At 33.3% G+C, this 17475-nt stretch overlaps 1 protein-coding gene across 1 annotated transcript in view; it reads right to left on the reverse strand.

The window, feature by feature from the left end:
- Positions 1-17475, reverse strand: part of Rad54b (RAD54 homolog B) — a 94104-nt gene that overhangs the window by 13025 nt on the left and 63604 nt on the right. Inside the window, exons 4-9 of the mRNA XM_076835772.1 lie at positions 15654-15932; positions 13226-13388; positions 9145-9370; positions 8043-8250; positions 4085-4224; positions 1970-2260 (exon numbers count right to left, since the gene is read on the reverse strand). Coding sequence (XP_076691887.1) covers positions 1970-2260; positions 4085-4224; positions 8043-8250; positions 9145-9370; positions 13226-13388; positions 15654-15932 — 1307 coding nt within the window. The remainder of the gene's footprint in view (positions 1-1969; positions 2261-4084; positions 4225-8042; positions 8251-9144; positions 9371-13225; positions 13389-15653; positions 15933-17475) is intronic.

Raw genomic sequence — 17475 nt, forward strand, 5'->3', positions numbered from 1 at the left:
CCCTGACTCCAAGTAATCCAATAATCTTGATTATGCATTATAATATCTCATTGCTGTTATACAATTGTTACATGTGTTATTCATATTTCATGGAGAGATCCATCACTTTGACTGAAACAATCTTTCAATAGGAACACATTTGTATTTAGAAACCATTGCTTAAAGTTTACTTATACATGTGGAAGGCTCATTTTAGCCCTTTTCATATTGATGCTTATCAATATCAATATGAAGGTTTTCTGAAATAAGTCTCAGACTGTACATGAGGATACCCTATTTGAAGCTCGTAGTATCCTATGCCCATTATTTGTGGCCATATGGCAGTAATGGAGAAACACACAGAGCCCCCTGCAGCTTTCTTCAAGATCATTTAAGGATATTCTAAATTAACTGGTACATTCTGGGCCATCATAAAGTCTTCCTTTTAAGGAGGAATTTTTAGTTTCTATTTTTGCTGGGCTTCATGCCCAAAGGGTTTAATTTTTACCACTGTGTATAGAATCTGTTTCTTTAAAACGTTACTTAATAAATTGTTATAATCCTGCCTTCTGTAAAGTTACACAAAGCTGACTTGTCCTATGAGAAGCTAGGTAAATATAATCTATTGTAGGACAAACTTGGAGAATTCACTCCATTTTCTAAATATATAATTAATGACTTCAAGTATAATGTAGCATTTTATCACAATTTTTTTCTGGTGGGTTATTTTTTGATCAAATTTTGATTCCACTGTTCAACAAAAAATAAAAGAAGAAAAATGGTTCAGGGTGAACTAGGAATAACAGGTTATTGATGGATACTGTGCAACATGTATGGCCAGGCATTCTGCTAGGTTTTTCCATAATTTCTTATCAAATTGTCACAAGAGCATTATCAACTATCATTGGCTCTGTTTTCCTGATAGGAAATCCAAGGCTCACAGGTGTAACTTGATTATGTAACTTGTTGATAGTTTAAAGAACTAATAAATAGTAAAGTAAGTACTAATACCCAATTCCAATTTCAAAACAGAAAACTCCTACCATACTCCAAACTGTCTTAAGTTTATTAAATATCCAAAAGCCCAACTTTGTAGTTATTTAAAAAAAATCATACCTGTAGAAGGTATCTACATTTGTGAAAATGTTCACAAATTAGTGTAAAAAATAATTTAAAAATAGTGAACACAACATCATTAAATTTTTTATAGAATAAAGTTTTTGTAGAATAAACTTTTTGTAGAATAAAGATGATATACATATCTCTGAGCCTCTATTTTCTCATCAAAAAACAGATGGTAATATATGCCTCTAGGCTTAGCTGCTCAGGAAACTGAGGCAGGAGGATCATTTGAACTCACAAGTCTGATACTAGCCTGGACAACACAGTGAGACCAGGGAGGAATGGTAATAATAGTGCTTATTTCACATAGTTTTATAAAGAGTAAATAAAACTGGAAAAGCACTTTAAGTCTTTGGTATATGATAAGTTGTTTAATAACTGTTAGCTAATATTACTATTATTATTAATACCAAAATTTGATTTTCTGTATCTGGAAAGCTTATGATGACTTCTACTTTTTGTGATTTTCTGAATTTTCCAAATATTCTGCAATAATTGGGTATCAATTTTATGATGAGAAAAAAATATATTTTTAATGGTAAATTTCATATTTGTTAGCAACAAACAAAAACAGCTGACTATATTAACATAAAATAGGACAGGACACCATGGCAAAGTATTAGAAGTGTTCCTTAAGGCAGTGCCTAAACTCTTTCCATCCCCACTGTAGCTCCAGGAATGTGGACATGCTTCAAGAAACAAGTAGAAAGCTGGAGAAGCGCGATAGCACAGCCATCATGGAAAGTCCACAGAACTTTTCAAAAACCCATAAATGTAAGCTCAGAAATTAGCCCAACCTGCCTTCTTGGACTCACATACCATACAACCCTCATCTGATATTCCTGACACTGTTTCATATCCTACTTACCTTTATAGAGTTGAACAAAAGGCAGGGGTGATTGCAGAGTTTTTTAAGAGCCCCTATACATATTAGATGAGGACTATTTTCCAACAACCCTTGAAGACAAAACCTGACAGTCTGAGAATTCAACAGCTTTCGATACAGTTCAATCTGTAGTGCACTTGGTCGGCAAAAGACAACATTCTCTATTTTAGGTGGAAGATATTTATTTATGACTTCCTGGGTTCTTCTAAGGATAAAAAGTCCAGTACGGCAAGTAAGTTCTGCTGCTCGTCTCTCTCCTAACTTCTTTTCTTCCTATGGAAAAAGAGAATATTAAAATAATATTAAAATTATCAACAAAGACCTGATACAGCAAAAAATAAAACAAAAACAAAATCCTTTTTTTTTTCTTTTCTTTTTTTTTTTGCAGTGAAGATTGAACTCACTCTACTACTGAGCCAAATATTGGCCCTTTTTTTTTGAGACAGGGTCTCACCAAGTTGTAGAGTTTTGCCTCAAACTTGCAAGCCTCCTGCCTCAGCCTACCAAGTAGGTGGGATTATAAGCATGTACCACCACACTTTTCTGATTGCTTCTCTTGGAAGCAAATATTTTGACAAAGTATTGATCCTAAAACTAAGCTTACAAGAAATTCATAGCACAAGATACTGTTAATGCTTTACAAATCATTATACATTGCTTACTAAATAACAGTATATCTTAAGTCAACTGTATCATCAAAATATGTTAAAAATTCTCTATTAAAACTTTTCAGCATACAGAACTTTACAAGAAAGTATAAAATAAATCCCATATGTATATATTTATACCTATGTGAATCAGAAATTTTTTCCTTGTATTTTAAAACAATGTTTAATTTTTATTACAAAAGTAATACATGCACTAAGGAAAAGACAGAAATTACATTCATGCAGAAACAAGCATTGTTGTAAAGATTTTTATGTATATCTTCTAAGTCTTGTTTCTCTACATAAATACACAAATATAATGATTAACTTTTATTTGTAACAAAAATAGGATCTCAAACTACACAGTTTCAGGCAAACAAAGAACCAATCTATTTGGCTCATTATCTATCTCCCAGTGTCTAGCACTTAGCCTTTGACCCACTTACAATGTTTAACATATATGTTGGATAAATTAACTAATATGATTTTATTTTTAAATAATGGAACATGAACATTTTCCATGCTACTAAATAATCACATAAACCAGGTTGGGGGTGTAGCTCAGTGGTAGAGCACTTGCATAGCATATGCAAAGCCATGGGTTCAAACCATAGCATCACCAAAAAAAAAAAAAAAAAATTCACATAAACTATTATTTTGTATAGTTCCTGGCTCATGGAATATGTTCAATAAATATTTGTTGACAAATTACTATGTTTATGAATCTGAAACAATATTATTTTCATACATTTAACTTCTCTGAAATAGGGTGTGGTTTTTTGTTTGTTTGTTTTGGTGACTTTTTATTTTATTTATTTATTTTTATGTGGTGCTGAGGATTGAACCCAGGGCCTTGCACATGTGAGGCGAGTGCTCTACCGCTGAGCCATAACCCCAGCCCCAAGGGTGTGTTTTTTTTATAATCAATAACTTATAACAATTTCAATTGATAGACAATAAAGTTCTATCTTTTGAAATGTTTGTTTTCTTTTAGTTTCCTTTCTGTTTCCAATTTGCTACCCTTACAGAATATTTTAACAAACCTTTGCTATTTCTTTATAAGTTCTTAAAAGTAGCATTACCAGATCACAAGATATATGCAATAGATATACACTATTTTTAAAATTTTTATGTTTCTAAGAGGTATCACTATGTTACCCAGGCTAGCCTTGAAGTCCTGCTCTCAAATGATCTTCCTTTCTCAGCCTCTTGAGCAGCCATGGGATTACAGGTGTGCACCACTTCGCCTGTTTGTATATAGTTTTTTTTTTTTAATATTTATTTTTTAGTTATAGGTGAACACAATCTGTTTTTTGTTTTTGTTTTTACTTTATGTGGTGCTGAGGATAGAACCCAGTGCCTCACACATGCTAGGCAAGCGCTGTAGTTCTGAGCCACAACCCTAGCCCTGTATACAGTTTTTTTTTTTTTTTGTTAAAGTAAATTATACCTCAGAAGCAGAAGGTTCTCTTGACATAATGATGGGTTCTTCATATATTTTCCTATAAGATGACAAAGTACCTAATATTCCAGGATTTACAAAATCAATTAATGCAAAAAATTCTTGCAGATCATTCTGAACTGGAGTACCTAAGGCAAGATAAAAGTGATGAGAAAGTCAAGTTTGTTTTATAATCAAGGTCTTTAAAGCAATTTGTACTCTCTTTCTAAAGAGGAATAAATACAAGCAACTTTCTTAAAAGTAATAAAGAGTGGTCAAATCAAGTTAAAAATATGAATAATCATATAAATTTTTATCTATGGTTTTCACAGCATAGTGGGTGAGAACAGGCTTTGGAGTCTGACTGCTTCGGTTCAAATCCTACCTGCATCATTTCTTCCCTAAGTGACCCTGAGCAAATTACTTCTACCAGTTTCTTATTACAGAGTAGCTCCTCGGGTTGTAAGGATCAAAGTAGCCAATCCACACAACACAATGGTGCCTAGATGTGGACTTCCAGTCTTAAGAACTGTAGGAAAATAAGTAACTGTTGTTTAAGCTACCCAATCTATGCTATTTTGTTATGGTGACTCTCGGAAACTAATTATTACACTGTATTCAATCTGAATCCTAACCATTTTCTAGTCAATATTAACTGAATGCTTTCCATAGCACTTGGATGGATAATACCAGAAAACAAAACCAAAATTTCTTTCAGGCAAATCTAAGGATACAAAAATCAACAATGAGTAAGTACTTCCAATTTGGAAGTTAGTGTTAGTTTTCTCCTAAATTTAGAGCTCAGGGGGTTGAGCTGACAAGGACAGGAAAGCAGAAAGAATCTCAAGACTCACAAATTAAGGATACAGAGGACAACACTACCACTCAAAAGAAACTATCTCACTAATCACCACCAGGACATTCCTTCTGAATGAAGTCCCAGAATCAATTTTTTTTTTTTTACTGCAAAGATTAAATTTAGTATGGAATGCTAGTTAAATTGGTATTTGCTTGTAATCAAGAATATAAAACTTTCCATCTTTACCAAAGAAAATTGTCTGATTTTCAAGTATGGGAATATTTTACTTTCACTCCTGACCTTCAATACTTTTCAGTAACCTTTATTTCCTACTCCTCTTTTTTATTTCTTTTACTCATCACTTCTAGTGCTAATCTTCTTTATTTTATAGCTACAACTATTCTTTAAATAAGCAATATTGACCCCATATTGAGCAATCAGAAGAAATAATCTGCTTTTCTCTTCCAACACAAGACAGCTAAATTCAGCTAAGTCCTTTTCCAGTCCCAAGGATATCAAGATCAAAGGCTAGTCAAGAAGTGTGAACTGTGGCTTTGGGAATTAAGAATGAAGAATCGACTCAGTTGCTTGAACAGTCAAAGACATGAAAATCGCATAAGTTTTCTGTTCCCCATTTCCTTTTCTCCTTTAAAAATAACATTTTATAAATAACCAATACCAGCCTTTCTGTTCTCTGGCTTCCATATCACTATTACTTTCAAACATTTGTTGAGCACCTATTAAATTTTGAGGATAGAAGTAACTATGATATTTTACTCTGGTTTTTTTGTTTGTTTGTTTTTCATCTTTTTCATCTTTAAGTGACAAGTGACTAAATTTTAAAAAAAAAAAGATCATGTAACATTTCTCAATTTTATTTTTTATTTTTTGGTGATTAGGTTGACCTAGGGGCATTTTATCAGTGATCTACATCCCCAGCCCTTCTTTTCTTTTTATTTTGAACAAGGTCTCACCAAGTTGCTAAAAAGACTCAATAAATATCTGAGGCTGGCCTCAAATTTGTCATCCTCCTGTCTCAGCCTCCTGAGTCAAAGTTATTTTTTAAAAAGTAATTTTAAAAATTACCTCTGATAATGGTTAATACAAAATTTCTTCACAAACTGGATGTCAAATGACTATGGATTACTTAAAGATGGGCTCCTTCCTTACCTCAAGTCAAAAAAAAAAAAAAAAAGGAATTTTCTGTTCCCTGTTGCTTTAAGAAATACTTCTGGACTGGGGCCGTAGCTCAGTGGTAGAGCACCTGCCTCGCATGTGTGATGCCCTGGGTTCAATCCTCAGCATCGCATAAAAATAAATAAATAAGATATTGTGTCCATCTACAACCAAAAAAAGAAAGAAATACTTCTACCCTAAGGATTCAGAAAGAAGGAACAAGCAGTTATTCACACTCCTTCTTTCTCATTTTAACTTCCAATAAGAGCTCTGACAGGCATAGAGAATACACTAAGGGGGCTGAGGTTGTAGATCAGTGAGTGGTAGAATGCTTGCCTAGCATGTATGAAATCCTCAGTTCAATCTTCAGTATCACATAAAAATAAATTAATAAAATAAAGGTACTGTGTCCATCTACAACTAAAAAAAAAAAAAGAAAAAGAGAAAACATTTTTAAAAAGAGAGAGAAAATACACTAAGGATAAAAAAATACATAAAAGGTCATGATATAGTAAAAACAATCATGGAGCAGGGACCTAGCTCAATGAAAGAGAACACTTGCCTAGCATGCTCAAGGGCCAGCCCTGGGTTCCATCCCCAGCACCAGCACCACCACCACCACCACCACCACAACACACACACATACACACACACACACACACACCCTATCTTGAAATGAGTGAATATGGGAATGAAAGCCAAAAGTCTAAATAGATCTAATTAAAAAAAAAGCCAGGCACAGTGTCACACACCTGCAATCCAGAGACCTGGGAGGTTGGGGCAAAAGGACTGGAAGTTCAAGGCCAGCCTCATCAACTTAGAGAGGCCCTATGCAACTTAGTAAGATCTTTGCAGCTCACTGGTAAAGCATCCATAGGTTCAATCTCCAGTACAGAAAAAAAAAATAATAATAATAAAAAGAATAACCATGCCCTGCCCATTCCTGCCAGAAGGACTGAAAATGGTAGGGAAATGGAGCCTACCAAAATGGAGGGTTTGTAAGTATCAGGAGTGAATATGATTCTCTTCTTTCTGCTGCTGCCAGAGGGGCAAACGAAGGATGCACAAGACCAAGGTGAGGTATGAAACAGAAGTATGTTAAAAAATTCAGACCTGACTCTAGGCTAGGCCTTAAGCTTAAAAGAACTGTGTAGAAAAGAATTCTTATATTTACACATGGTCCATCACACCTTTCCAGACCATCTGGGCCAGAAGTTTGGCCAGCAAATAAGCCATGCACATGTAGCACAGACATGAAAATATTTAATACAGTGGGTTAGGGATGGAGCTTAGGGGTAGAGCACTTGTCTAGCACATGCAAGGCCCAGAGTTTAATCCCCAGGAGACCTTGATATTAAATGTTTACCACATGTCAGGTAGTCCCAAGAATTTTATACAGAATAACTTAAACATCAGAATAACTATATAGTAGATGACACCATACCCCTGTTTCACTAAGGAAACTAGGACACAAAGAAGTTAAATAACTTGCCCAAAGTTGCACAGCTGTAAATGTCATTGCTAACTCAGAAGCTAAGCACAGGCAATCCAATCTAGCCCCATCTCCTATATTCTTTTATGTTTCTTTTTTGTAAATTACTGGTTCATAGTTTGGATTTTAGTTCTTTATTATTTTATTTTACTTTTTATTGATTATTTTATTTTATTGCAGTGCTGGGGATCAAAACCAGGGCTTCACCATGCGAGATGTACACTCTACCACTGAGCTACTTCCCCAGCCCCCCATCTCTCCTATATTCTTTACTATGGTACCGTTGGGTTTATTCCTCAGAAATCCTCAAAATCAGGGCTGCAGAAAAATCACAAAAGGGTTTGAAGGATCAGAATCCTACCAAGATTTAATTACATGGGTTTATTAGTATGAATTCCATTCAACACAACCAGTTCTTTGGATGTCTAACATCAGATTATAAATCTTACATGTTCAATAGGCAAAAATTCCATCATGTCTTCCCCAAAGTGAATACTGACCAGTTAAAATTATTCTTTTCTCACAAGAGAGGCTAATGAGGGCTGTAGTTGTTTTAATGGCACTGTTCTTCAAACGATGCCCCTCATCACAGATTAGAAGATCAAATTTTACATTCTTAATTTGATCCAGGGAACGAAGTAACATTTCATAACTGATGATAAGAACAGTATAAAATGTAGATTTGATAAAGTCATCAACTTTGTGGTCCTGAGGGGAAAAGAAAAACATTTAACAAACTATGAGCAGAAACTATGTGAAATCAAATTTAAAAAGAATATTTCTTACAGTTGTTTATCAACTACTAGAACGTGTTAACTTTTTCTGTCATGGTTGGCTCAGGTTGTGATAATAAAATACTACAGATTAGGTAGCTTAAACAATAGCCATTTATTTCTCATAGTTCTGGGGATTAGGAGGACAGAGATCAGAGGGCCAGCATAATAGGTGAGGACCCTCTTCCTGATTTGCAGATGGAAGCCTTCTTGCTATATCCTCAAATGGTTGAGAGGAGAAGTTCTGGTGTCTCCTCTTTTTCTTACAAAGGCACTACTTTTATCTGACCTCTCCTGACCTTATGTAAGCTTAATTACCTCCCAAGCACCCAACTTCCTGAGAGGGTCCCTGAATTTATGATGACTAACTTGTAATTTTCTTATTTTACAGTGGTGCAAAAGCATACTCATACAATCCTTCTATTTCTTCTTTTCATGATTCAATAAATCACAAGATATTCAATATTTTATTGTTTATTAGATGATTTTGCCAAACAGTATGCTTAAGGTAAGATAAGCTAAGATATGATATTCAAATAGGTTGCATGTATTAAATGCATTTTTGATTCATATTATATAACCCCATGGCAAGGCAAGGAGCATCTGCATATTGAGATTAAGGCTTCAACATAAGGATTTGGCAGGGATTCAAACATTCTGTCCATAACAACTCAAAATCAAAATGTAAGCTAAGACTCCATTTTTGTGCAAAGATATTAGGGAGTTATACTTGAAAAACTGCATCATAAAGAGTTAAAAACTGAATTAGTGATTTGAAAAGCTAGAGATTTAAAGAATGACTAAGGCTAAACTTTCAAAAATCTCTTACCTGATCAACAGTAAATACCTTGATCCTTTCACTTCCTAGCCATTTTTGAAATTCTTTTCTCCAATTATTCACCAAGCTTCCAGGTGTGACAATAAGTGTCTTCTTTATTACTGGCTTGCCTCCATAGGGTCCCTGACACTGCAGGGTCCAGATGAGCGAAATACATTGCAATGTTTTCCCTAAACCCATTTCGTCAGCAAGAATAGCTCCACATCTGCCATTCATTCTGTTAGAAATAATTTACTTTCTTTAATAACTACAGGAAATATTTTATATTCCCCAAATCATCAAGAACCAGAAACTGGTATTTTGTAATTATGAAGAATCTTCCAATATTTCCTCTTCTTCCTCTTTTTTTTTTTTCTTTTCTTTTTAAAGATGGAGGAGTTTCACTATGTTGTCCAGTCTATTCTCAAACTTCCAGGCTCAAGCAATCCTCCCTTTTCAGTCTCCAGAACAGCTTGAACTACAGACATAGACCACCAAGCCCAGCTCTATCTATGGTTTTTCAATCAGCTGATTTACAACACATCTCTTTTGCATCTTTGATAATTATATCCTTTACATATTTTCAACGAAATTACCAAGACATAATCTAAAATTAGAAGCTGAATTTAAAACAGTTACTGTTTATATGTACATATTTTGGAGTCTAGAAATGAATCCCAATTTTATATCTACATTTGGATAATTTAACTATAATTGTGTTTCTCATCACTATAGTTGAGCAATTTTCACCAGTTTCTGTATTAGATATCAAAAGTTAAAAATATATCAGCAAGATCTACTGAGCTGAATTTATTAAAAATAAATAAGTTTATTTTAGAATAAGAATTTATCACTGTCTGGCAGAAAATGAAATCCTCAACCAAAACAGATCTAAATACTATTTAAAAAATTAATAAATACTTGATCAGATTCACATAATTTAATAAAAGTATGCTGTTCTTCAGTTCAACTAAATTAATACAATTTAATAATAAAATCATGCATTTTATATCACTTTATATTTTTAAAAGTAACAAAGTCCAAGGGAATTAAAGATATTACCAAAATTATAAATATACTTTAATAGCTAATGATATTTCTTATTAGTAGAAATAAGAACCAATAAATAATTTTATGTATGCTTTCTATTTCAAGGTATAGAGAAAAAATTACAAACATGAAGTAAAGTCTCCATTTTTTTAGATAAACAACTGGCCAATGCAGACCAATGAGACATGAATGAATAATGATAGCAGAGAGAAAACAGAAATCCACCCTTTCAAGGTGGAAAAAAAGGGAGCAGGAAAACTTCACAGAGAAGATGTACCTTGCAAAGAATTTTAAAGAGTAAACAGGTATTTACTATATTCAATCAGCATGCAGTTGGATCTTGAACTGAATTCCAAGAGAGAAAATACAGAAATACAAAGCTGGCTAGGTAGTTAAAAGACAGAAGATGAGGATATGCACCCTGAAAGCTTAGATTGTATTTGTAAATAAGGATTTCCCAAACATCAGTCTTTCATGATGACCATCATTCTTTTTTGCTGTATATGTACTACTATGTTATTTTTCTTTAAGCCAACTCACTTTAAAAAAATTTTTTTTGGTTGTAGATGGACAAAATGCCTTTATTTATTCATTTTTATGTGGTGCTGAGGATCAAACTCAGAACCTCACACATGCTAGACAAGTGCTCTACTACTGAGCTACAATCTCAGCTCATTAATCAACTCACTTTTTTTTTTTGGTGGTGCTGGGGATTGAACCCAGGGCGAGGCAAGCACTCTACTGACTGAGCCCAGTCAACTCACTTTTAACAAATTGATCTGAAAAAAAATTCTAGGGGCTGGGGATGTGGCTTAAGTGGTAGCGTGCTCGCCTACCATGTGTGAGGCACTGGGTTCGATTCTCAGCACCACATAAAAATAAAATAAAGATATTACGTCTACCTAAAACTAAAAAATAAATATTTAAAAAATTTTTAAGTATATTTTATCTGTGAAACCTAAAATTTAAAGTGCTACTTTTTCTAATAATTCATTAATGAAATATACTACTATTAAAATTTTTTAACTTATGGGGCTGGGATTATGGCTCAGGGGTAGAGTGCTGGCCTAGCATGTGCAAGGCTCTGGGTTTGATCCTCAGCATCACATAAAAACAAATAAATAAGACAAGGATATTGTGTGCAACTACAACTAAAAAAAAAATTTTTTTAATTTAAATCTTGTCCATTTACCACCACAAAATGGATCACATGAGTAAGAATCAGAGATTGGGACACATTGTTTTAAATTCTTGGACTGCAAATAATTCTAAGTAAGGAATGATTGTTCAGAATTGTTTTGCAGAAAACTCAAGCTGGTATCTATATGAAGATTAAATTTGAGAAGAATCAGAAACAATACAAGTTAGGAGTTACTACAATAGTCCAGACAATACACTATGTCTATATGACATCATTTACTATGGACTGCTATAGTGGGATACTAAAAAAGGTTAGGAATCAAATAATATTTAGGAACTTAAAATAATTAAAATATCAGGCTTAACCTCAGAAACTAAAAGGTCAAATATTTTCTCATATACAGAAATTAGAGTAAAATATAGGAAAAGGGGAGAGAAAGACAAGATAACTTAAAAGGGAAGATGAGTAATGTAGAAGAAGGAGATGAAGAGACAGAAGAGCTGGGGTTGTGGCTCAGTGGCAGAGCCCTTGCTTAGCATGTGGGAGGCACTGGATTTGATCCTCAGCACCACATAAAAATAAAATAAAGGTATTGTGTCTACCTACAACTAAAAATATTTTTTAAAAAAGAGAGAGTGGAAGGATGGGTAAAAGGAGGTAATACAGAATGAATTCTTAAAAAATCAGGTTATGTGCATATATAAACATACAAAAGGGAACTTCATCTTATGCACTGGTAGAAAAAAACAATCAAATACAAATTAATAGATGAGCAAAAGGAAGTAGCAGAAGAAGCAGAATGGGAGAGAGGAGAAATGACCAGAGAGAAAAGTGGGGGGTGGGGGGGGAAGACTGAACTGAAAGCGAATTCCATGCATGTATGAGTTTGTCAGAATGAAACCAACTTCTGTGCATAACTATAAAGTTCTAAAAAAAAAAAAAAAAAAAAAAATTTAAGTTCAGCCTCGATTAGATTCAGAAGATGAAAGAAAAAGATGATTCCTAGGCCAACTAAGATAAGATCTCCAAAAGGAGGAGGCTAGAACTTAAATCTAGCTAAAAGTTTCTGGGAGACAGTATTTCCTATCATTCACGGGATTCTTCAAATTGGGGAAAATGTACATTTATCATTACCTTTAAATGACAAATATAAAAATCAAAGGCCTTTGCGTTTAAAAACAAAACAAAACAAACAAGGAAATATTCCAAGATGTTTGTGGTATTTAATTTTGGGGCCTTTGATTCTTTTTCTTCTTTCTGCTGTGTAGTTGTGTGTCTTATAACTTTAAGGATACTATTATTCCTTAATAAGAAAAACCTCAAAGTGGGAGGGTACTTTGTTCCCTTTTTTAAAAATAGAAGTGAAATAGAAGAAAATCTTTTCCCCAAAATTCTTCTAAGCAAAATTAAGAGTTTCTTGTTTGTTTCCCAACCCCTTATCATACTAGTACCAAGCTAGTTGTAGTTGGACACAACACCTTTATTTCACTTATTTATTTTTTATTTTTATTTTATTTATTTATTTTTTTTATGTGGTGCTGAGGATAGAACCCAGGGTCTTGCACATGCGAGGCAAGCACTCTACTGCTGAGCCACAACCCCAGCCCTCTTATTCTATCACTTTAATGTTGAAATATTTTAAAAACCACTTAAGAGTAAGGACCATGGTATGGTCCTAAGTCCTATATGATTACCTCCTCGCAGGGTTTCTGGCACATAGCATCCATCAAAAACCACTTTTGAAATAAATATATTCATTAAGTATCACTTACCTTTCCTACCAACTAAAATTCAGAGTGTACCCTTTAGACTCCTCATATCAAGCTATTCTTGGAAAAGCATTTTTATGTTACAGGGTAAATCAAAATCAAATTAGACTAAACAAATGACTTCTTTTCCTACCTCATTCCCATTACAACTTCATAAAGGAATATGATTCCTTCTTTCTGGTGTGGGCGAAGATGATATACAAGATGAGGATCAACAACTACCTCCACAAGAGGGAAATTGTTCTTATTGAACATCCACTGGTGATTCTTGTCTGGTAGTGGCATAACGAGGGAATCTTAAAATAAAGATAAAAGCATAATTATAAATGTAATTTCACTTTGTCAGCAACTACACTTATCTTGTTTTCATTAATTCCCAAGATAGAACTCTTGCCATCATTTATGGGGAAAAAAACATGATATTTAGTAATACTGATGCTAAACAAGATTACAAAACCAAAAAAGAAACTCTCACACCTTACCATTATATGATTTCATTCGAAGAATTACAAAAAGCTTCCCAAACTTCATATGCTCCAGACTGCTTCGAAACCACTAATTCACTCTTGTCTAATAAGAAACTTGGTAAGCTACAACATTCACTAGCTCAGTATTCAGAGGAGAGAACTACTTTCACCTGAAGTTAGAATTTTGCAAAGATGCATTTATCAATGCTTATGGCTTCACATTCTAAAGATTCCCCAAACTTAGCATAAAGGCTTTCTTATTTTCAGTCCTACATATACTAACAAAAATGACCATTATCCCTATTATCAGAAATGAACATCATACATTTTCCATGATTAAGCTATCATTATTTGCTTAAAGTTAATTATTACATTCATAAATGACAAATTCACGATCCTGTGCAAAGCCACGTGAAATAAACAATTGAATAATAATATTAATTCTCTGTACACAGTAGTACATTCTTGTAATTCCAGTCACTAGAAAGGCTGAGACAGGAGGATAGCAAGTTCAAAGCCAGCCTGGCAACTCAGTGAGATCTTGTCACAAAATGAAAAATCAAAATAAGTCTGGGGGTGTAAATCAGTAGTAGAGCATACCTGGGTTCAATCCTCAGTACTGGAAGTGGGAGAAAAAGAAAGTAATTCTCCATAAATATGCTGAGAGTTTAAAGGTTTTAATAAAGTACCATCATCATAAAGGCAAAAGCAAATAAAACTATAAGGCAAGTCTCAAATGATAAATCTGAGGTAAGATAAAAAAACGATCAAACTTATTTTGGGGGTGAATTTGCATGTTTATATCATGGTTAAAAATTGAATTAGATACAAAAAATAAAAAAGAGATCTATAAGGACATGAAAACAAAAGAAATAGGTTCAACCAGGTGTGGTGGTTCACACTTGTAATCCCAGCAACTCAGGAGGCTCAGGCAAGAAGATTACAAATTCAAAGCTAGACTCAACAACTTGGCAAGGCCTTCATAAACTTAGTGAGAACCTGTCTCAAAACAAAAAATAAAAAGGGCTGTGGATATGACTCAGTAGTTTAGTATCCCTAGGTTCGATTCCTGGTACCAAAAAAAGAGAGAGAAAGAAATAGGTTCCAGTAGCTTAAATTCATCCATGTAGAAATATACAGTCACATCAAAATGAGAGTTTTGATCATGTTTACCATTAGCAATCACCCAGAGAACAATTTTTCTGTGGATCTTCCCAGGATTCTAAGTAAAAATGCTTTCATCTATGAGGTCAATTAGGCTTTCATCTTTGAGGTCAATTAGGCAAGGGATTAGGAAGTAAAAATGGATAATTTTTTTTAAATAATTTTTTCGTTGTCAATGGATTTTTTTTTTTAAATATATATGATGCTGAGGATTGAACCCAGGGCCTCATGCATGGGAGGCAAGCACTCTACCACTGAGCTACAACCCCGGCCCTATAAAGCAAAGTTTTTAAAATGAAATTCATTAATGTGAACATTAACTGAATTGAACTGAATTTTACAGGTGAAACTTGATTTCTTTGCATGGCATCATATCATTCAACATTTTCATACACTAAGACATGTGATCAAAGCATATGCTATTCAAAGCATAATTATAATTCTGGTCTATAAATTGACTATTTTTTCTCCTTTCTATAGAAGTCAAATTTCATTCAAATTTATACTTTTGTGTGGGACTACAGTTGTGGCTCAGTGGTAGAGTGCTTGCCTAGCATGTGTGAGTCACTGGGTTCAATCCTCAGCACCACATAAAATAAATAAAATAAAGGTATTGTGTTCATCTACAACTAAAAAATATTTTTAAAAAATTATACTTTTGTGTATGTCACATTTACAGTTAGTATTTTTCCTTCAACACATGTATAATATTTTGATTACTATATTTCTGGATTATACATTTACATATTAAATAATTACCAAACTCTTACTGTTTGACTTCAACATTATCCCTTGTGTAAGATTGAATATATGAAGGAAAACATGTATTTCAGCTGAACACTACAAAACAAAATTTTAAACTTTAATTCATATACCAAAAATGATTTTGAAAGTAAAAACAGAATATTCAAATTATTTTTTAAATCTCACTTGGTGCATATGGATCATGGCGTGGTTTGCAATTTTGGGAACCATTCTGTCTATTTTCCTTTGAACTTGGTTTACACACACTCTTGAAAGGGTTAGAAAAGCACTTTCTGGCAGTTTGAGAACTTGGGATAGCAGGACTTCCTCCTCCATGTTGAAAACACCTGCCACTGTTGAAGTCATCAGGAGGGATTATCCCCACGATTTCCAATTCTTTTCCCGCAATCATCAGTGTTTGGCCCTCTTCGATTGTTTCAAGCTCTTTGAATTTATGTCCAATACCTTTAGGTTGAGAAAGAAAAACAAATTAATTGAACTAACATTCTAAGATGACAGTGATACTACAGCCACCTTTCCAAGACAATGCAGGATGAAAACTCTGCATATATTTTTAACCTTGTACAATGTGTTAGCCCAAATGAAACATAATTTTTATTTTCATTAGGGAAAAACTAAAGTCAGAAGAAATCACGACTATGAAAATCAGTCACACTTTAACAAAAACAAGGTTGCTTTGGTTTGAAAACATCAAGCCAAGAAAATAGTGTAATAGGCTACATGAACTCTCTTTTTTTTTTTCTGGAGAGATACTATGATATCTCTGTTTCCAATTAGAAATAGCTAGAAATCTGAAGAATTAGCAATAAAAGTAATGGTTACCACAACTAGTAGTGAGTGTACTGAGATAGCAAAGTTAAAATACAGTTGTGGGAAGAAGCTTTTGATATTACAAGTTACAGCTCTTTAATTATATAATTATAAAGTGATATATTTTATAATATTGTTTAAATTAATATTAACTTAATGAACATTTAAGTGTTGCCATGTGTAGGGTGCTGATGGAATATAAATATGAATAATTCAACAAGTCTGCTCAAAATGACCATTAACTAGACAGAATTTTAGACTCTCATACTTTCCTATCAAGTGAATCAAAATATGAAATGTATAGTTATTGTGCCATCACAAAGGGCAGGAACTGTGTATATCATAAACTGTTCTTAAGTTTCTAAAAAAATATTAATAGACTGTCATATTTCAAAAAAATATGACCCTGTTATTAGTTGAAAATTCTACAATTTGCCCCAATAAAACTCATCTTAAATTTATTATCTGAACCAGTTCTTAAAAGTGTTTAATATTTTTTCATTTTAATTAATATTTTTAAAATTATTTATGGTAAAGTATATTTTACTTTTAATATTCTTAAGTAGAAAGACTTTACTGGTTGTACATCTCTAATCCAAAAATCCTAAATCCAAAAAGTCCAAAACTCAAAATCTTTAGAGCACCTATATGATGCTCAAAAAAGTTGTAGAGATAAGGAATGCTTAACCTGTGCTTAAGCTGACGTTCCAAATATGTTTAGTGATGTTCCTTCACTTCATTCTGATTCAGCAATGGTCTTGACCTCTCCACATTAAGGAAGATTATAGTTTTAGCTTTTATTCTTATAGAATCCAATTACTCTTTAACTCAGTTTTACATGAAAATGAAAGACAGGAATAAGCATGAGGATATCATTAAAATTCTTTAATTCCAGAATCTCTGATTTTATATTGGTCCACAGTAATGGCTCTTTCAAACACCTGAAGACTTTCTTAACTGTTACCCTTGTTTTCCACCTTTGTTTTTCATTTTTGCTTTGTTTCTGCATATGGTATAATAGTGGCCATTGAGCTTGACTGCCCTATCACAATTACCAATAATTTTAGTGTTCCAGTTTTGGTGTTCTTAGCAACTATCCTTATAGCAAATTTAAATCCTATATATCCAATTATTTCAAAGAAAATCTGCTTGTTTATAGGCAGTCACTTGCACAATT

The sequence above is a fragment of the Callospermophilus lateralis genome, chromosome 16 (genome assembly GCF_048772815.1).
Source record: "Callospermophilus lateralis isolate mCalLat2 chromosome 16, mCalLat2.hap1, whole genome shotgun sequence".
NCBI lineage: Eukaryota > Metazoa > Chordata > Mammalia > Rodentia > Sciuridae > Callospermophilus > Callospermophilus lateralis.